Genomic DNA, 22,105 nt, shown 5'->3' with positions numbered 1-22,105 from the left:
CTTAAGCCATTCAGAGGTGGACTTGCTAGTGTGTTTTGGATCATTGTCCTGCTGCAGAACCCAAGTGCGCTTCAGCTTGAGGTCACGAACACATGACTGGACATTCTCCTTCAGGATTTTTTGATAGCAGAATTCATGGTTCCATTTACCACAGCAAGTCTTCCAGGTCCTGAAGCAGCAAAACAGCCCCAGACCATCACACTACCACCACCATATTTTACTGTTGGTATGATGTTCCTTTTCTAAAATGCTGTGTTACTTTTACACCAGATGTAATGGGACACACACCTTCCAAAAGTTCAACTTTTGTCTCGTCAGTCCACAGAGTATTTTCCCAAAAGTCTTGGGGATCATCAAGATGTTTTCTGGCAAAACTGAGACGAGCCTTTATGTTCTTTTTGCTCAGCAGTGGTTTTCGTCTCGGAACTCTGCCATCCAGGCCATTTTTGCCCAGTCTCTTTCTTACGGTGGAGTCATGAACACTTAACTGAGGCAAGTGACGCCTGCAGTTCTTTGGATGTTGTTGTGGGGTTTTTTGTGACCTCTTGGATGAGTCGTCGCTGCGCTCTTGGGGTAATTTTGGTTGGCCGGCCACTCCTGGGAAGGTTCACCACTGTTCCATGTTTTCGCCACTTGTGGTTAATGGCTCTCACTGTGGTTCGCTGGAGTCCCAAAGCTTTAGAAATGGCTTTATAACCTTTTCCAGACTAATAAATCTCAATTACTCTGTTTCTCATTTGTTCCTGAATTTCTTTGGATCGCAGCATGATGTCTAGCTTTTGAGGATCTTTTGGTCTACTTCACTTTGTCAGGCAGGTCCTATTTAAGTGATTTCTTGATTGAGAACAGGTGTGGCAGTAATCAGGCCTGGGTGTGGCTAGAGAAATTGAACTCATTACCTTTGATGATCGATTTCCAATGAAAAAATTAACATTATGGAAGCTTGCCATGGTGAAGTTATTTTGGTATTTTCACACTTTTACTGTTGTTGTACTTTGTTTGCTGTGGTTTTCAACCATGTCTCCATTGTTTTCGGCATACTTTACAAGAATGGTCCATGGAATCCCAGAATAAACTCTAATAAATGTTAAGGAATGTTTACTTCTAAGGAATGTTTATTTATATTGTAATTTCACAAAATAAAATCTATTGAATTTTTTTGCAAATGCTGCTCTGAGGTAATTATAAACTGTACCTACTGTGTGTTGCTCAATATATTTTTTAAGGTGAGGAAGTTATTTAGAGTTCATTTCTATATAGACTAAGGCAATATACAATAGAGTTTTTGCTTTGTGTTCTGTTGCCTAGCTCACTGATCATGTAACCCAGTTAACAGACTTTAGAAAAATGGTTAAATGGCTTGCCTATAGTTTATATAGCAAATTACTGTCTTGAGGGCTAAAGATGGTAAATTATAACTGTATAATCTTTTAAAATGAATTAATGTATGACATAAAAATAACACTTTATATGCCCCTTAGATTAAATTAATAATAATAATTGCATAAACTGATATAGCGCTTTTCTGGACACTCCACTCAAAGCACTTTACAGGTAATGGAGACTCCCCTCCACCACCACCAATGTGCAACACCCACATGGATGATGCGACGGCAGCCATAGTGCGCTAGTACACTCACCACACATCCGCTATCAGTGGGGAGGAGAGCAGAGTAATGAAGCCAATTCATAGATGGGGATTATTAGGAGGCCATGATCAGTAAGGGCCAATGGGAATTTTGCCCAGGACACCAGGGTTACACCCCTACTCTTTTTGAGAAACACTCTGGGATTTTTAATGACCACAGAGAGTCAGGACCTCGGTTTTACATCTCAGCCCAAGGACGGCACCTTTTTACAGTATAGTTTCCCCATCACTATACTGGGGCATTAGGACCCACATGGACTGCAGGGTGAGCACCCCCTGCTGGCCCCACTAATACCTCTTCCAGCAGCAACCTTAGTTTTTCCCAGGAGGTCTCCAATCTAGGTATTGACCAGGCTCACACCTGCTTAGCTTCAGTGGGTGGCCAGTTGTGAGTAGCAGTGTGCTGGCTGCTGGCTAAATGTTAAAAAAATCCAAAACATTGCCCACATACAGTACTATGGGAGATGATCATGACTGAGTAAACAGAAATAAATCGTGTATTGCTGCTACAAATTTGCGATACAATGCCCAGAGTATGTATACAGTAGCTGTGATTATTAACAAGCGGGGGTATTCTTATTGAAACAGTCTCTGAAAAGCCTGTGAAACATTGTTACCTTTTCTTTTGAGAAAGTTCTATGCAGATTAATTTAAATAATGTATGTATCTCTGATCTAAACCGTTTCTTTTTGCTGCTTATTTCCATCTGTGTGTATTTTCTAAATACTCCTTCATTTACCTGTTCTTTTTTTCTGTTTTATATAATGTAGCGTTTGCAGGTTCTTTTTCAGAATTAAAGAACAGTGGAGACGCGATTAACCAAGCACTGACTTTATTTAACAACCACACCAAAACCAAACACAGGATCTACACACACATGACGAGACTGACGAACACGTACACACATTTAGGGTGGTAATTACCTAACAACACACTCTACTTTTACAGGACTACACAGGGCACTAGAATTACTAGGACATTATTTACACAGGTAGGGTCAGCCGCTGGTTATCGTGCTGACCCTCAGACTCTTCCCGGCTACCACTCCCAGCATGCCCAGCGGTACTACGAGCGCCTAGGGGCGCTTCCTCCTCACCACCAGGCGAGGGTGTTACAATATACTACATGTTTTTTTTTTTGCTAGGGAGGCTGTTTTTATGCTATACATTTGTGAGAAACGTTTTGAATGTCTGCTTTTGGATATAATATCGCATCCATGTATTATTAAGTATATTAGTATTATGTAAATTATTACGTATGTTATGCAACAATTGAACATTGTTTTTACAGTTTTTATAGGGTTATATATGTAAACAGTAAATATTACTTTATAATTAAATTTAACTTTATTTAAACCCTCCAAACGGAGTAATTGCCACGTGGAATATTAAGTTATTTAAATAACGTGTATCAATCCAAAGAAGAAACAGAGATTAACAAATTAAAATATAACACATATAAAATAGTGCTATGGGAACTTTAATGCACTTGATGTTTGAGAAATCGACAAAAATTCCCTTTCCTAAACACGCAAGCGCAGTGTTAAGGGCATCCAGGTAATTTCCAACAGAAGGCATAAACAGAACTGCTATTCATCAAAAGACAAATCTCTGTACTGTATATGTACTCAGCGATTTCACAGGGCCAATCAACTGCTGTTTTCAGTGCTGAGCAACCGTGTATGATCATCACACAGAATGTATCGCCAAACCCACCATTTTCTCGATCCCCCAATCCCATTCAAACTGAGATTTACGGTCAGCCCACTTGTGATACCACACCAACCAGCGATTAAATCAGCGATTAAGTCAGACACAGATCCCGCAGTCCTATTTCTCTATTGGTTTATTTTCTTGTCTACAATATCGGGTGACAAAGCATGTGATTTCACCCTGTCTGCTGTCACACATCATAACGTGAAGGGCAGCATATACTGTACAGCGGACCGGTGTTTGACCAGGAGGTTAAATACTGTATCATTCTTAAAGGTATGGAACAATATTTCACTGCCTAAGCAACAGAAGTGGAAGAGGTTTATTTACATACAGTATTTGTATTGGTTTAAAATGGCTTCGTGATTATGAATGCGATTGCACGAATAAAAAAACAACAACTAATAATCATTGGGTTTTATGATAATATAGAAAGAAATATGGTTATTCAGATTTATAACAGTCTAAGACTAGTTATTGTTTTAATAAACACATAAAATAATAATTATTAGAAAAGATGCTACATCTGTTTAGTATCTGGGTTGTCTAGGTGCTGTGAATGATTATACAGTAATTTAATGTAGTTTTTTATTTAATTTTGTTAGAAAAAAGGAAAATGTGGAATACTGATGAAATACCTGGGGTAGATCTTTTTTTATACCTATCAGAAATCTCTTGAGCATCTTCTAAAGGGAAAGCTTTCACAAAACAGATGTGACACATGTAACACTAGGGCTGCAGTATACAAGGTGCTGTATTTGTCTGCATGAAATCCAGGTTTGTCTCAGCAGCAGTAACATTAACCTACTTGATCTACATACTGTATACTTTAGAGATTTGTTAAAATTGTGTTTTATGCCATTATTTTGCAACTTTTAGGTTATTTGATGTGATGTTCTAAGTATCTTTCTGAACAGTTGAAATGGCAAAGTAAACAGTGGAAAATAATTATGGATGTGCCTAACTAAAAACACACAAGGGTTGTTTTAGTCTTTCAGGGGGTCACAAAACAGTAGGAATTATCTGTGCATTCATTCTTAAGTAAAACAGCACATCGGAAGTACAGTAGTTTGCTGCAGTTTTTGGAAGTGATTACTTTTTTTACTGTGGGGGGGAAACATGTATTTACACAACATTAGTTTGTTGTCAGCCTTTTTTCTTCAGGAGTTTTGTTCCTGCATTGATCTTTGTAGTTGATTTTCATTACCATTATATGCAAATCTGTGAATTCATTTTTGAATTTGGAAGCCCTTCTGCATACCTTTTATATTGATAACTGTACAGTGGGAAAGTCTGGTTTGAGCATTTGTAAGCATTTGTTCTAAACAGTTTCTTGCAGAAGGAGAAACTTCTAAAGTAGCAAGAGGTTACATACTGTATTGAACATACTGTATACAGAAAAATACAGAGTTACAAACTGTATTGAAATTAAATAGAAATTGTGTTTTGACTCACAATGACAAATTACTTATTGATCTCAATAATATGGTATTACTGCTTGAGACCATAACGTAACTTTTTGGAACAGATTATACTGTAGGTACTTTTTTATTATAATTGACAGTTTTTAACTACATTAGGTACATTTTTCTTGGGTAAAAGTATTTGCAGAGGATTTGTTTGTACATATTGTTGCAGGGACACAATGGGAAGTCTATCAGATGTTAGCCTCCTGACTACAAAACTTCAGAACACTCTCATCAGCTACAACAGTATTGAAGAAAATGAATGGAGAGTAGCAAAGAAAACAGTAGGTATACCTCTGCTTCCAGTACACAGGCAAAATATAATTCACTTGTTAATGGAGAAGTTGTTCTGAGGCCAGTATTTGTAAAGTGTGAACATGGGTCCTTGGGACTTCAACACACATACTGTACTGTACACTGCTGTGCCAAAGATTCTCACTCCTCAGGAGGACTGTTAGATACATGTCTTAATCCCAATTCAGTACATTCTCCCCTTGGTCAAGTAAAACTTGTTTCTCTGAGCTCAACAGAGAGCCTTCTCTCTCGGGCTGTTGAGATGACATATTGTTCTAAGTTCTAAGTTTGCACAGCGCAGTATGAAGGAAACTCATCCCTGCTTGGTCTTTTATTCATTTCATGTTCTAGTCTAGTCTTCAGGCAGATCACTTATTCTGTTTTAAGTGGTGATATAAAACTTGAAATTATGTACAGTAGGTGTGCAGAATTAAGAAAGACACCATTCTTGGAAACCATTTTTTAAAGAAGCAATAATGTCATATTCCTGTGTTCAATATATAATCAGTGTGGAAAATATAATCTGTACAGAATGAAAATATAAAACTACCCTTCCCCCTTTTCAAATCTATTATTTTAAGGAGAACATTACAAAGTGGTAAACAAGTAAAGTACTTTCTTGTACACCAGTGCTCCTAGGAAAGCACCCGTAAGCACAACAGTTCCAACACTCGTCTTGAGAAGTTCAATTACTGTTGTTACTTCATGTAAGGAATAAATTGAATAGATTAACAGATAACTCATCCTAAATTTCATAGTATTTTGGCAAATAGAAAAGCGATTCTCAGTCATGTTTGAAGCTGAACAAATGAAGTTGTAAAGGTCTTTGAAACTAATGGCGTTTACAGCCATTAAAAATTCAGGAGGGATGACATCAGTCAAGTTTAATAGGCCTCAGCTATCCTAAATTGTAGTCATTTCTGACATAATTTCTTAATAGTATAAGCAAGCCCTTTTCCTCCTTAACATGTTATCTTTTACATCCCTCCACCACCCCATCTCCACCTTTGCAGTTACCCCTTGGTCACTCCTCCCTCCGCTTAGGGGTCCTAGCCTCCTCACCTTGTGGCCAGGCAGTAAGCCAAATTTACTATGACTAAAACACTCAATAAACAAGTTGAAGTTTATTGTCATGTGTACCTGAGTATAATGAAATTCTTGCTTGTGTGTTTTCCTCACATGACAAATGACATAACAGATAAATAAAATATGACATAACATTGACATAAAAAATGACCTAACATGATCATTCTTGGAGACAGGAACAGGGTAGCTGTGTATAATTATAATTTTATATACAATTGTAACCAGTATTTAGGTAGCAACATTTTCAATACGCTCAATTCCGGGGTGTTGTTATTCCTTTTGAAATTTATTGGACACTCTGCACTCTTGCAAAAAAATATTAGTAACCAAAAAATGAATTAGGTTAAAGGCTGTTGTCTTTTATGATGTAATACCTAAATTGATCTTTTTTATGTTTGAGAAAGATCATCTTAGCATTTCAGCAAAGGGAAATTTACATTTGTTTCAGAAAAGAAAAAATGTAATTAGTAGTAAAGAGCTGTATGTTAAAATATTTAATTTTAAGATTATTAGTTCAAGTTTCATGTTTATTGTATATTTTGTTTTTATCAGTGTTGAATTTCATGTCACAAGTGTCAGCCCAAGCCATTATTTTGGAACTCAATTGCCACTGGTTCTGTGTTTGCCTCTCTCCCTCTTTTTTAGTATCATCAGGAAATGTGACTGGTTTGCTCATGAACAGAATTTAGGTAATTGAAATATATAGATCTCAGGAAAACCAATGGTCCTAAAACTTCCCCATGCAGTACATGACTACTCACATCTCCCTACTTAAGAGTTATGTTCTTAGATAACTTGTTGTTTTTTGTTTGCCTTAGATTCATATGGTTTAAGAATCAACCTTTTATGAGGGACCTTATGAAGTCCTTACTGGAAATCTAAATGTATCATGTCATATGCTTAACTGTTGTTTAATGGCCTTTTTTCTTGTTAAAGTAAGTCTATCAGTTTAATTAGATAAGACCTCTCCTTTCTAAACCCATGTTGGCTGTCCCTTAAAATGGTCTTGCTTTCTAATTATACTTTTAATATAGCTCTATAATTTCTATAACCTTATCAGTAAGATTTGATTGTAAGTCTGATAGGTCTGTAGTTTCCTGATGTGCCTATTTATTTTATTTATTTTTCCTCTTCTAGAAAGATGTTACAGTTTGGAGAAAGCCTTCAGAGGAATTCACTGGATTTCTGTAAGATATTAGTAATCTTTTGATTTTCTATTAATTTTTTGAAGTTTTTTAAACAATAAGACAATAAGTGTAATAAGATATTCAGAATTCAGAAATTCTTGAAGTTCATTTTGGAGTAAAAGACTTTTGCCACATCTTTAAAGTATGAGTGTAGAGATCTAATCGGATACTGTGGTATACAGTTAAGGTATAAAAATGGCTGTTGAAACAGTCAATATTCCTTTATGTTTCCTCTTCCTTATGTCATTTTAAATTGATAATTTCATACAAAAACTAATACTTTTAATTCAATTAATTTTTTAATTAAACATAATTTAATATTTTTTAGTTATAAGGCTCAAGGAATTGTCAGAGACAGCCCTAACAGAATAGTAGATTATATCCGACCTGGCCCATATCGATTAGACTGGGACAGCTTGATGACCTCAATGGATATTGTAGAAACGTTTGATGAGGTAAGTTTATTTCATTAATACAAGCTTTTATTCTTTTCATGTTCTGTTCTTTTCATGGCAGAAAGAAAAACCTTTTGTCTTTACTTGTTACAAACAAATGTTATAAACTAAGGAGTTCTAAGTCTCCCACTAGGAAACAACTGCATTAAAACAAGGGGTTGATGAAACTTGTGTTTGAAAAATACTGTTACAGCTTTAGGTGACTGAGAAGTGTCTCTTAGATTTCAGATAAAGTTTGTGACACTTGGAAGGGTAAACACTTCAAACTTCAAAGGAGAGAGGATGTTTGCTGAGGTCTGGGAGGTCCCTTGAGCAGAAACAATTGTAAAGTTTATCTTAGTATACCTACTGTAGGTAAGTTGTGGGTTAATGTTTGCAAAAGAGAAGTACAGACACATATAATATAAGATCACATAGAAGGAAGAAAGAAGGAAGAAGCAGGTAATAAGGAGAAGAGAGAGGAGTCCAGAGGAGTTGGGACTTGAAGCCTGCGCCAGGCGAGAGCCCCTACTACATGATCATCCAAACCGAACCTGACTGGAGCTCACTATTGGAACCTTGTTAGAGAGAGCATGCTATTCTGTGTTTTTAGCGAACTTGGGTTCCCTTTGTGAAAAATACCTCAGTTAGAAACCTCTTTCCTGCTTAGTGTGGATTTTTATGGATAGGGATATAGGCTCCCATTTATTTTGTGGCATCCAGGGTGCAGAGAGAGACATTTAACTGCAGGTTACATTGTGTTTAGTTAGAAGGCAGCTTATCTCTTATGTGGCCTCTGTAGGCATTAATAGTTTAATGCTTAGTAGCAGCCTGGGGTTTTCTGGGTGACCAATATGTTAGGCCTCTGAAATGCCTTGTTTGTAAATACTGTACAAAGAGTAACTTGTGTGTTGCTTGTTTTGTTGTGTGTAGTGTAGTTTGGTTTTGTCATTGTAATAAATATTTGGTTAACCAAGTTTGCCTAGATTATTACTCCTTTCAACAAAGCCATATCACTCTGCATCTCACAACTGGAAACCCACTGAAGCTAAGCAGGTGTGAGCCTGGTCAGTACCTGGATGGGAGACCTCCTGGGAAAAACTAAGGTTGCTGCTGGTAGAAGTGTTAGTGGGACCAGCAGGGGCTGCTCACTCTGCGGTCCATGTAGGTCCTAATGCCCCAGTATAGTGACGGTGACACTATACTGTAAACAGGTGCCGTCCTTGGGATAAGATGTCAAACTGAGGTCCTGACTTTCTGTGGTCATTAAAAATTCCAGGGCGTTTCTCGAAAAGAGTAGGGGTGTTACCTTAGCGTCCTGGCCAGATTTCCCATTGACCTTTAAAAATCTGGCTTCATTATTCTGCTCTCCTCCCTACTTAAAATGCTGATGTGAGGTGAGCATACTGGCGCACTATGGCTGCTGTTACAGATGCAGCCATTCAAAATGGGTGAGGTATTTCGCGGCATACCCCGGTGGGCGTGTCACAGTATCACGCGGTATCACGCATTTCACGTGTGTCACGTGACTAACTATCCGGCGTCGCCTTGTAAAACCGCCAGGGGGAGCTTAACCTCTCATGTACAGCATTTGAGCCTTTAATTTTGAACTGTGTATTACAGCATGTTAATCATCAGTCATTAAAATGTTGGTATATTTTATGAAAGCAAGATTGCTCAGTTGGACAAAAGTACACAACCTACCTTTATCAGAAATATTTATGCATCAAAGCCTTTACTGAAGATATTACTAATATTATTAATAATGGATGACTCTGGACAAGCTGTATACTCAAAGTATAATTTCTTTAGCACATTTGTACAAGCACTTGGAATCTGTCCAAGCCATACTTTGTCAGGCATTTTGTTTTACTTCAACGGGGCATAAAAACTTCCTTGCTTTTAACAGGGCGTTTCATAATTTCTAGCTACGAAAATGATTTAAAATGCGACACCTATCATTCAACTAGAGCTTAAAATATCACAAGGAAAAATACACACCGGTATTCCATTTCTCCCTAAACATTGTAAGCTTCGAAGTCTTTAACTAACGTGATACCGGAGTCAACAAGCATACTTTTAGAATTTGATTTAAAATGTTTAAATGTTTAAATGTTTGATTAAAAATGTTTCGCCTGCCTGATCATGCGAGCTCTCTTGTAGCCTACTGGTCTAGGTGCGTGACTACCAACTGGCAGGTTGTGTGTTCGAATCCAGCTGGTGCTGGACTTTTATTTTAACAAACATTTCTTCGAAAAAATAGGTAAGCGATATTATGGACAATCAATTGACTTTTATATTTCAAAATATCGCAACATGATCGATATTTGCGATATTTTGAACATATCTTCCCTTCTGACAGCGGTTCCTGCTTCTATTGTGTGTGTGTGTGCAACAGTAAATTTTTATAGAGAAATGGAGGCTGGACAGTATGCGTTACAATATAAACATTTATATTGATTTAAATCGTGTTCTGATTTAAATCGCAAACGCGTGTTTAATTATGTGTTTTTTAATCATGATCAGGCTAATGCATTTCTACATTTTCTGTATGAATCAGCTTAGAGGTTCATACAGAAAGACAGCTTGTGTTTAAATTGAGTGTAAGGTAATTTATGCTTCTAAAGTCATGGTCAGTATTGTTGTACTGTGCTGTACTGTGTCACATTATTTTATAGCGTTTTTATTGCGTTATTAAATCCGGTGGGGCTGTGTTAGTTTCCTGACTCACATTATTTAAACTGCGACACTGATCATTCATCTCTAAATAAACTTTATTTTATATAGCATTTTAAGCGAATAGGTAATTAGATTGCTCATAAACCTAATCACTTTTTCTACATAAACACAGCGTGATTGCTCTCTGAAAATGCTTTTCCTTTATTTTTAAAGTAGGCTCAGATTTCAACTATAGATAGTATTATTATAAACTTTCTTGGAAAAATGTATTTTATGTAAACCATGTTTGCTATTAATTCATTTAGGGCTAAAATACGTTCATTGTCTTCTAATCGAGTCGAGTTGACATTGGAAGCCTGCCACACCCGGACCGTTAAACCAACGCATTAGCACGTCAAAGCCCATTGAGCCAGTATTGGCTTTAGTATCCCCCCCTTCTCCCCTCAATTCAATTCAATTCAAGGTGTTTTATTTGCATGACAGATGGGTACAAGCAGTGTTGGGTACTGTATGTATATTGTAACGCTTACGGCAGACAGGCACTGTGTAGGAGCCGACGCACCAGAGCAGCGCCTGCAATTTTTATATTTATAACTTAGTTTTTAAAATTAGTCAAGCAATACGAAGCATCTCCTTTTACTTAGTGCCTGAGCATACTGCAACGCGTGTGAAGCCCATAAACGATATTAATTTTGGAACTTAAACATACAGTATATGGCTGGTCTCAGTACTTTAAAGAAAACATACACACCAGTATTCCATTTCTCCCTAAACATTTTAAGCATCGAAGTCTTTAACTAACGCGATACCGGAGTCAACAAGCATACTTTTAGAATTTGATTAAAAGGGAATATAATATGGAATCGCGTATCTCCAGAATTTAAAGACCAGACAATCGCAAACTCGTTTTCAATAAAATTATTTTATTCATTCAGCAGTTTGTGAGAGGGACATCCAGCAGGGAGAGACACACACACCGGTTTTCATTGACAACATTGTTTTTTTTCAATTCCTCTTGTCTAACAGGAATGTTTTGTTTGTGGACAGACTGTTAGACAAGAGGAAAAGACCGCCTCCTCCTACGAAGCATTTCGTTGATCCGATCACGAATTCTTTTCCAGTCGTACGCAGCAAGGGTTGAGAATCTCCGATTCACCATCGTACTAATGGTTTCCCGGAGATTGCAAGGCAAGGCACTTTTGCCTCTGGACCCATCGAAATTTACAGACGTGGTCCACCCCCAGTAAATTTCAAAAGTCACAAGATTTCGAAACACGAGGGCGGCGTAGCGGTCGGCTCTTGCTTTCCCGTCTATGCCGATGCACTGCAAGTACAACCCCCCCTCCATCTCCTGGGTGATGGGTAGCAGTTGGACATCTGGGAGAATTATTCATCCCACTGGCATCTGTGAATTCCGCTGTGCTTCCTGGGGGGAGATAGCCGGCGGGGACAGCATCAACAGATTCCTGCGCGGTGGTGAACTGAGAGGCCGGGATGGAGTGTCCTGAGGCGGTGTGTGCTCTGCGGGGGGCAGAGCTTCCGCCAGGCATTGTAGCCTGCGCGGCGGGGAGAGGCACTTTTCGGGAGACAGCTGCTCAACTGTTTGACTGCTGGAACTCTAGCCTCCCAATCCTCCCCAGTAATGCATCGTAATGCTCCCGCTGCTGCCGAAATGTCTCCATACAGGTGCTGCTTCTACAGGTTGGCACCCTGGCCAGTGGCCGAGAGCAGAGACCCACGGCCTGTGGCAAAATAACATAATTCATGTAAGAAATAAAGTCACACAGTAGTATTCATCAGTCGCGGAACAGAAGTCAAAATAAACTTTTCTTTTTTTCCGTCTTACCGCTTTCTTTTTTACTGTCCTGGTGGTAGATCGTTTCGCCCGTGCGGTGTTTTCTTGAAGAACAGGCTACGAAGAAATAATTATAATTGAATTTAAAATTCAAAACGGCAATAATACCTTGTAGTCTGCTGTATTTGCTTACCCTTCGCTCTTTGGAAGCTGGGGCGGCAGAAACACCCCGTCTCTTCCCGTAAAACGCCTTGGTCTCCATACTGTACTATGGTCGCTGTAGTGCAGGTTCGCAGTTTTTTTTTTGTGATGGGAGCTCACCCAATCCCTTGGTGTCTTTTATGCGTCAAACATACTGTATTTCAGCGCCATATATTTCATGGATATTATGGAATATAATGGATGGATATCTTAGTTATCTTTCTAGTTCACAGGTTTGCATGCATAATTTAATTTTGAAAGCCACTGAGACATCAGGTACTACTGTTGTATTTATGAAAAAGAAACAAAACAAAAAACATACTAACAACTGTGCCATCCTACTCCTTAGTTAATACATTTTATTATTCATAAACAGTTAACATTGTTAGCAAAATATTTTGAATTATATTTAACCCTATTTTTTCTTTAGTTTTGTATTTAACTTATTATATGATAGTCAGACTTAATGTATATTTGAACAATGAAAATATATTTTTACAAGATTTTACATTAAGCACTTAAAATTAATATGGTTAATAATAGTAAACTGTAACATGCTGTACAAGATCGGTTAAACTGCGAAGAAAATGCTTTCAGAGAAAATGTTTCAACCAAACCTGTTCCCACACACCCCGCCCCCACTACCATTAGAATATACACAAACATTTTAGCGTTTCATTCTGAGCAGAAGACCCTCACACCTGAAGAGTGCTGGCTGTGACGAATTAAACCGGTTTTACAGGTTTCAATCACAGACCATGTGACATGGGACTCAGTAAACTACAGTAACACCGTATTTGATAACGCTTTAAAAACGCTATAAAATAATGTGACTTGGCACAGAACAAGTTTACAGCACAGTACAAAGATAAATGCTGACCATGACTTTAGAAGCATAAATTGCCTTACACTCAATTTAAACACAAGCTGTCTTTAGCCCTCTAAGCTGGTTCATACAGAAATGTAGAGATCTAGGCTCAGAACACACAGCTTCATTAGCGAATACATATGCAGGACAACTAGAGAAGACGTTTTACAGAGGATGGATTTTTAGAAACATCCCATCAGACATCCCATCATATTCACAACGTGAAATCTAGAAAATAATATTACGTAACCAAAATCCGCAATATGGAAACAGAACCTGTGTAATTGTTGATAGATGATGTACTCGTAACATTTTTTCAAGACGAACTACAACATTTAAAAAATGACTTGTATGTACTTGATATCTCTAATCAATCCACGGGTCCCAGCACAAAACGAAAGTAAAACGCATACCGTTTCGCGCTTCTTATTGCTCAAAAGTAATTTGACCGTATGAAATGCATAATATAAACCTAGAAACATATACGTGAGCAGTACTTAAGCACTGTAGTATCGGTGTTAAGACATACCTCTCAAATACTGTAAATCGAGTTAAAAATATCTCAAGACCGATTCTGGTCATAATGAAACCATGCAAGGGAGTTTTTATGTCCGTTGCAGTTCTTTTGCAACATGAATATAATTATATCGTTATTAATTTCTTGAGATACGCCATTCCATATTATATTCCCTTTTAATCAAATTCTAAAAGTATGCTTGTTGACTCCGGTATCACGTTAGTTAAAGACTTCGAAGCTTACAATGTTTAGGGAGAAATGGAATACCGGTGTGTATTTTTTTCTTTAAAGTACCGAGACCAGCCATATACTGTATGTTTATGTTAAGATTTCCCTTCAGTGGTAAAATTAGATATGAATATTCAATACTTAAACGGGCACAGTTAAGACATTAAATATACATATACATATTGTATACAGTACAGTTTGCATACGGTAATATGTTTATGTTACGCGATTAAAAAATAAATAAATAAAACTGGAAGGTCCAGCACCACCATTATGTTTATATGGTTGTTTTTGTTGGTTGGTTGTTATTATGGTTATTAATAATACGATCTATAGTTGAAATCTGAGCCTAAATAAAAAGAAAAAGCAAGAGATTAGGTTTATGAGCAATCTAATTACTTATTCGTTTAAAACGCTATATAAAATAAAGTTTATTATTAATTTGCTGGACAGAGCGGTGAACATTATTATGCATAAGACAAAGATAACGATCCTGATCAGTTTAGAAATCTGTGTACGCTGTAAGGTTTTTACTTCTTAAACTTTTAAAATACACGTTTTGAATAGAAAGAAATCCTCTTCCTGGTAGTGTGTATAGCACACCAGCACGTCTTTTTTCTCCAATCAGAGGGGTGTCAGATAGTGTCAGCCAATCACCATTCTGCGTTGGGTAGCAACGGGTGACTGTTCTCAGGCGGAAGATGTAAACAGCTTAATGTTCGTGTTAAATAATTTTTTTTTAATTCAATTAAACGGGCACAGTTAAGACATTAAATATACATATACATACTGTATACAGTACAGTTTGCATACGGTAATATGTTTATGTTACGCGATTAAAAAATAAATAAATAAAAATGAGAAGTCCAGCACCAGCTGGATTCGAACACACAACCTGCCAGTTGGTAGTCACGCACCTAGACCAGTAGGCTACAAGACAGCTCACATGATCAGGTAGGCGAAACAGCCCTACAAAGCCCTGTCGCAGCACACGGATATAATCATACCGTTATTAAATTCTTTAGATACGCGATTCCCTATTATATACAGCCCTACACAGCCCTGCCGCAGTACACGGATATAATCATACCGTTATTAATTTCTTGAGATACGCGATTCCATATTATATTCCCTTTTAATCAAATTCTAAAAGTATGCTTGTTGACTCCGGTATCAAGTTAGTTAAAGACTTCGAAGCTTACAATGTTTAGGGAGAAATGGAATACTGGTGTGTATTTTTTTCTTTAAAGTACCAAGACCAGCTATATACTGTATGTTTACGTTCCAAAATTAATATCGTTTATGGCCTTCACACGCGTTACAGTATGCTCCTATTCTTTTTATGCTCAGCTACTAAGATTTCCCTTCAGTGGTAAAATTTAATATCTATAACGGGCACAGTAAAGACGTTTACAGTAAGTCTTTCTACGACAGACCAACGGACCACGAGTGCCCCTGTTGGTCAATCAATCACGCACTGCAGTATCGCGTGTCATCATACCTGCGGTATCTGTACTGCGGTGTCTGTACCGCGCACTTTGAATGGCTGCATCTGTACATCATCCAAGGTAGTGGCAGAGGGGAGTCCCCACTACCTGCGAAGCGCTTTGAGCTGAATGTCAAGAAGAGAGCTACTGTATATACTGTAAGTGTAAGGACTTATTATAAATATGTTGCAGGCTGGACTAAGGCAGTGCACTCTCACTTGGCATCTCAGCTTGCAATTCCTAACCTGACGGCTGTTACAGCCAGACACAGTCGGTCGATGATAGGTTACGATATAGGAGAGGACGAGTCACAACGCTCGAGAAGATTGATGGAGAGGTTTAAGTATTATTGCAGTAGTGTTTAGTTGCTACTGAACTCCACTTGTAGTGATTGATGGCAACCTGACTGTACTGCACTGAATTGATGAAGTCCTGGGACTTCACTTGCTGCATTTTCTATGGGCTCACCCTGACATGACCACACTACAGCATGACAATGCTCATCCTCATGTTGCTTATGAACATTGACTTTCTTGACAGATGAGGTTGTGACAGTTATACCTTGGATGTGCTCAAAGATCTCTGCCCCCTTGAACATTTGCTGGGTGATCTGTGATAATGTATGACATCTAGGGCTGAGAGACCAGAAAAAAAAAGTTTGTACCAGCTATGCAGGAGGAAAGAACAGACTCCAACGAGACAGCATCTGCAACCTGGTGTGAAAAATGTGTCATTGCTGCACAATTTATACTGTTTCTAATGGTGGCTACACATTACACTAGTGTAGAGATGCAAGAAGTCACAGCGCTGTTCAGTTTGGTTTTGAAATATGTTTATTACTGAAGGCCATCCATTTTCTCTGGGTCAGCTCTAGAGGTCAGGCATTTCTGGGTTATTTTTATGTATAAATACAACATAAACAGCATCCTATTTTACCCTAAAAGTTGTGTTAGGCACAAGATACACACAGCACAGAATATAAAAGAACAAGGCAGAAGAATATGTTTAAACACCAACACAGAGAAAGTAAATTTCGATGCCCAGTTCTTAAAGAATGTATTTTTTCATCTGCTTAATAAGAACTTGTCATTGCCAGAGTTGAACATCAGGTGTGCTGTCTGCTCTTTTAACACAAGCAATATGAATGAACTTAACATTAATTCTATACTAGCCTGTGACCTTTTTAATAGACCCCCAGTTGAACAAATGTATTGCTGACAAATGTTAATTACCACAATTAATTTAATCTGTTTGATTAAATTTAATACATCTGTTACATACCCATTACATACTGTATCTGTTACATACAGTATGTAGATTTTGTTAATTTCTTCACAATTTCTTCACTTTTGTGGAGTTGTTGCAGTTGTAAGGGATGTTTCTTTTGGCGCTCAGTATATCAACTTCAATAGAAAGTTTCAAGTCATTCAATTGATGCTGAACACTCTTAGGATATTTACTGATGAACAACTGGTGAAAAAGAGTTTGTAATGACTTTACATAGGTAGGTCACAGCTTCCATAGTATTCCTCCATGTGGGCAAAAGCTATTCTTTTTTCTTCATGTGTGCTTTCTATGGGTTTCTGCATCAGTAAGTGATTTTCTGCAGTTGCCATGGAATCCTCCAACTAAATGTCAATAATGTATTGATTTCTATGATCACAGAAGCCTTAAGTGTCTGATACATTTACCTTTCTTCTCCATTGAACTTAAATTGCCTGTTTCCTGTCCCCAGCAGGGATGCTGCATGATGCGCTATACCACTGCAGGACAGCTGTGGAACATTATTGCTCCACGAGAATTCATTGATTTCTCCTACACTGCAGAATACAAGGATGGACTCCTGTCCTGTGGTGAGTGTAGGAGCACAGGTCCAAGACTACTGCTTATAGAAATTTACATATTCACAGTGGTACCTGTTATTTTAATAAATATTATTTGAATAGTTACATTGAATGTGTGTTTATTCAAAACACAGGCTGACCGTCGGTAAATCAGGGATAATTAAAAATATGCAATTGTGGTTGGTTTTGGTTAGAAGAGGCAAAACTGTGTTTGAAATGCTTGCAGTTTGCTTATGAGTGTATTGCAAGCTTGTCTTTATACCAACTGGTGTTTAAATCCCTTTAGTTGACATTACTGCCTAAAAGGACAGTTATTCATGAGATAACACAGCCTGCAATATAAATAGATTGTTCATTAATTAGGTTGTATGAATCAATGAAATAATTGTTTGTGAGCAAGTTGTATTTAAAAGAATAGATCAAGTAAGATGTTACTCTTTTAAATCTCAAATGCAATATTGTAAAGTTCCACATATTGGAGATGACAACTCAACAGGCATGTAAACATCTCAAAAAGTCTGAACAAGCTGTTACAGAGCAGGTAGACAGTCAAACTTCTGAATTTAGATTTCATAATCTCGAAAGTAAAAGCTACAAGATCTCATTATTTTAAAAAGAGGATTCCCCTTCATAGTGGAATTTCCACAAAACCTCACTAGTCTTGGTAAAAAAAATCAACCTTTTAAATGAAAATCTGCATTGGATCCCCAGTCCAGGCTACTAGACACAGTATTTTTTTGTGTGTGCTTCATTTTGTGCTTGGATTTATTCTATGTCAAATACAGTTTGACTATTATTAAGGATATTTTACTAATGAAAGTAAATTTATAACAAGACAAATATGGGAAACATTTTAACGTATATTTTCTTCTGTAATGATAGTTTCTATGAGGGTTTTGATTTGGTTTGTTAAATGTGTTAATAGTCATAAATATCTTTTCTTTGTAAACTTTGGAATTTGTTTCCTCAAAACCCCTGGCTTAAGATTCTTTTAGCTACTGACATGCAGAGCTCAATTTACATGGATACCTTTTAAAAAAAAAAAATCCAATGCCCTTTTTGAATAGGTGTGAGCATTGAATACGGGGAATTGAGACAAAACTACGTCCGTGGATTCAATCACCCGTGCGGCTGGTTTTGTGTTCCTCTGGAGGACAGCCCAGACCACAGCCTCCTGACGGGCTTCATTCAGACTGACCTCAAAGGCATGCTACCTCAGTCTGCAGTGGATTCGGCTATGGCCAGCACTCTGGCCAATTTCTACACAGACCTGCGCAAAGCACTGAAAGTATAACCTGAATTTACCTCTTTATGAAACCACCATACATTTAGGATGTCTTATTTACAGTACAAATATTTTCCAGCTCAGGGTTGGTTATACAGTCTTGACCAATATGTAGTCTTCTTGTCTTTACTTACAAAGCCAGTCTTTGAATATTTAATGAACAGTACCTTTATGCATGTGTCATACTGAATCAAAACCCTAGTCGATTACACAAATCAGAGTAATCTCCCCCCAAAAAATACAGTAATTGTAATAATAAAACACATTGTGATGTGATATTTTTCCTTCTGTGGAATCACATGACTTTGATGTGAGTATAAATATGGAAAATGGTTTACAAAACATGTGAACAGTAAAAATACCAGCCACTATCTTGGTTCACATTATATCACCTACTCTTCCTAGGTTTATAGGTTATGACATATGTTATGACACAGTTCCTCTTGCTTAACCACATGGCACCTCTGTTGTTGGTTTCATAAGGGGTATTTTTTTAAGGCAATACGAAGACCTAAATGGTTCTCTAGAATATTAATATGGGGAACATATTTCAGATTTATGACAATCTTGAATTATTAAGAGATTATGCTGGCAATAAGAGAATTAAAATTATATGCAAGCTATTTACTGGTGCTATTTCAGCAAACATTCTTGATGAATGATGATGAATTGATTAAAGGGCTTAAATAGGCTTAAATACAGGTAGTTTAGTGACCATCATATTTATTAAATGCATGTTTTCAAGTTTCTGCCATTGTATCTGTTGTGATAAAGGGAAAATACATCTAATAAAAATATAACGAAGTATGTGACTAAATTGTTATGAAAAAGATAGCTTAGAGTACTGTAGGTCTTCATGTTATAACAGTGTATCTCTATATTCTAAGTTATATATAATTTATATAAGTTATCAATGCCAAAACACAAAAGGTTTCTTTAATTTCAAAAAATATTTATTTTAGATTGATTTAAATGTTGCTGCTCTGTTTTTAGTCTGGTGTTATTGTGCTTCACTTTTGACAGTACAGATTTACTTTCAGCTGTAACACTGTACATATTTTAGACAGGTAGATTACAGTATGTACATCTATGCAAGGCAAGTATGGGCACCTCTAGTTTTCAAGAGCTGGGGTCTTACAGGGTTTGCAGGCACTGTATAGTACTTCTCAATTAGCTACTGAGTAAGTAAAAAAAGCTTACTTTAAAAAAAAAGCCTGTGGTTTATGTTATTATCCAAATAAGATCGGAGCTGGAATTCAAACCAGAGCACTGCAGCCCTCAAGAAGTAAAGATGCCCATCCCAGATCTAATGAAGCACAGAGATCAAGACCAGTGAAAATAATCTATGAAAAATTAGTTTAACAGGATATATCATTTTTTTTGTACCAGTTGAGAGTTCAGTACATTTACAGTACATGGTGGTGTGGTGACCACACTGCTGATTCAGTGTTCTCTTCTGGTTTGGGGTACCTGTATGTTGACATGAGGTTTTGCCATTTACTGTGACTCATTCCTCCTTCTTAAGATGTGCAGGTTAAGTTTGATTTGCGGCTCTAAATTTACCATTTTTAGGTGGTGTTTTTGCCTGGTATGATCATACTGTATGTGAATGGAACCATTACTAGTTATTTTGATATAGAACCAACTATTTGCTTAATGTTGCATGTTTAATGTGATCTTTAGGACCTGTGTAAAGACTTACAGAACCTGCAGGAATTGGGCTCTGCAGAACCAGTATTAGAGACCACAGAGTTACAATGCGTGGTAGCTATAGGAATCTGGAATGATGACACTCCAACAGACTTCTCCTGAAAAACATCTCTCTTTTTAACCAAAGGGTATAATCTGTAAATTGTTATACTTTTAGCAGTTTGATATATAGTTAGACCTGTGTTGTTAAAAAGAGAAGAAAGAAAACACAACATTTTTGTTGTGGAGCCTTCTTCAGGTGTAAGGGAGAAGAATAAGAAGAAGGCTCCTCAGCCGAAACGTGTTTTCTTTCTTCTCTTTTACTTTTAATTAATTACTTAGTAATTACTTTAGTTAATTACTTTTTCCTTTGCAGCTTACGCATGCTGACGCAGCTACCCACCTGAACTAAGTTTTAAATGTTACATTCACACAGATGTAAGCTTTAAGGATATTAAATAGTTCAATGTTATGCTTGGAATAAATGTGTTGGGAATTTAATCTACACTCCAGTGCTAATGATTGATGTGTGTTGCAATAGTGTGTCCTCTTGAAAAGGGAAGGATATCCAAAACACACTCTTATTTGATACGTGTTTGTTTTTGTTAAATGAATTGATATTCATGTTTGGATGTATCAAAAAAATTAAACTGATAATGTTTTACTGAAGTCTCTGTGTTCTAATTTCTAGTTTTAATGTTATGACTGAAACATTAAACATTTAAACATTTCACTGAATTTTATGTATTCTTTTTAAATTGTTACTTTCCTGTCCATTATTTTCTTTTGATTCGTTGATAGACAACACTGACAATGTTTAAACTAATCACAATTTGAGCAGAACTGATCTTGGTTTGAGCCTCCATCATTCAATGCAATACAAAGAATTAAATTTAACATCCAGGTTAGCAGGATAGCATAGTTACAGGATCCCTTTTGTACAACTACCCAAAATGTCTTTTGATACTTAGAAAACCTCCACCCTGTTCCATCAGCATGTACTTTAAAAGCTGTTTTGTGACAATGCATGATGTCAGTCTTGTTCCTGATCAAGCAAACAAAAGATAAGTGGTGGCAGAATACTTAAGTAGTGCTGAACTTTGGACAAATGTTCTGCTGAAATGCTGATAAATGCAACATTTCACCTGCATTTACTTAAATGTCAATTGTAAAATAACTCTCTATCTCACAGTCTTCATCTGCTCAATGTTTAACTCCCCCTGTAACTCTAGACTTTTATTTTAGACGGGGACATTAATAGAAACAGAAAATTAAATCCTATCTCCGGTTAGAGGTCCGACTTAACAGTACTCCCTTGTTTCTATCTATAGTGAGATAAACCCAAAACCTTCTCATAATTACACAGGGAAGCAATCCCCTTTCACATTCCCATCTTTCTCATTCCTTCTCACTTTCCTTTTTATCTGTGTAACACTCTCTGTATGTAAGGCCCAGATGTGCTTGGCTTAACAACCCATACCAGTAATCAATTTCTTAGTTCTCAGCAATCATTAGAGCTCAGTGCCAAATCTTTGCCTGTGTCTGAGCCAACATGACTGTCTTCTATGTTGTCAGTCAGTCAATGAAAGAGACTCTATTATACACCATCCAAGGTTCTGCAGTACACTGATGATGTCAAGTCATTTTTCAGCTGTAAGTTTACTCATCAGATCAGAATCAGACTC

At 37.1% G+C, this 22,105-nt stretch overlaps 1 protein-coding gene across 2 annotated transcripts; it reads left to right on the top strand.

The window, feature by feature from the left end:
* The first annotated feature begins 3,488 nt into the window (after positions 1-3,488).
* Positions 3,489-20,736, top strand: stard4 (StAR related lipid transfer domain containing 4). 2 transcript variants are annotated; one of them, XM_088629363.1, is made up of 6 exons: positions 3,489-3,636; positions 4,999-5,110; positions 7,344-7,393; positions 7,722-7,848; positions 17,341-17,455; positions 18,514-20,736. In XM_088629363.1, the coding sequence occupies exons 2-6, from the start codon at positions 5,006-5,008 to the stop codon at positions 18,738-18,740; spliced, it is 624 nt and encodes a 207-aa protein (XP_088485489.1). In that variant the 5' UTR covers positions 3,489-3,636; positions 4,999-5,005; the 3' UTR covers positions 18,741-20,736. The 2 variants fall into 2 exon arrangements, with proteins under 2 accessions (XP_088485489.1, XP_088485488.1); XM_088629362.1 differs by having other exon boundaries at positions 17,338-17,455.
* Positions 20,737-22,105: the final 1,369 nt, after the last annotated feature.

Source organism: Lepisosteus platostomus, chromosome 4 (genome assembly GCF_059453375.1).
Source record: "Lepisosteus platostomus isolate fLepPlt1 chromosome 4, fLepPlt1.hap1, whole genome shotgun sequence".
Taxonomy (NCBI): domain Eukaryota; kingdom Metazoa; phylum Chordata; class Actinopteri; order Semionotiformes; family Lepisosteidae; genus Lepisosteus; species Lepisosteus platostomus.
The sequence above is the reverse complement of the archived record's forward strand: the minus strand, read 5'-3'. Positions and strand labels throughout refer to the sequence as shown.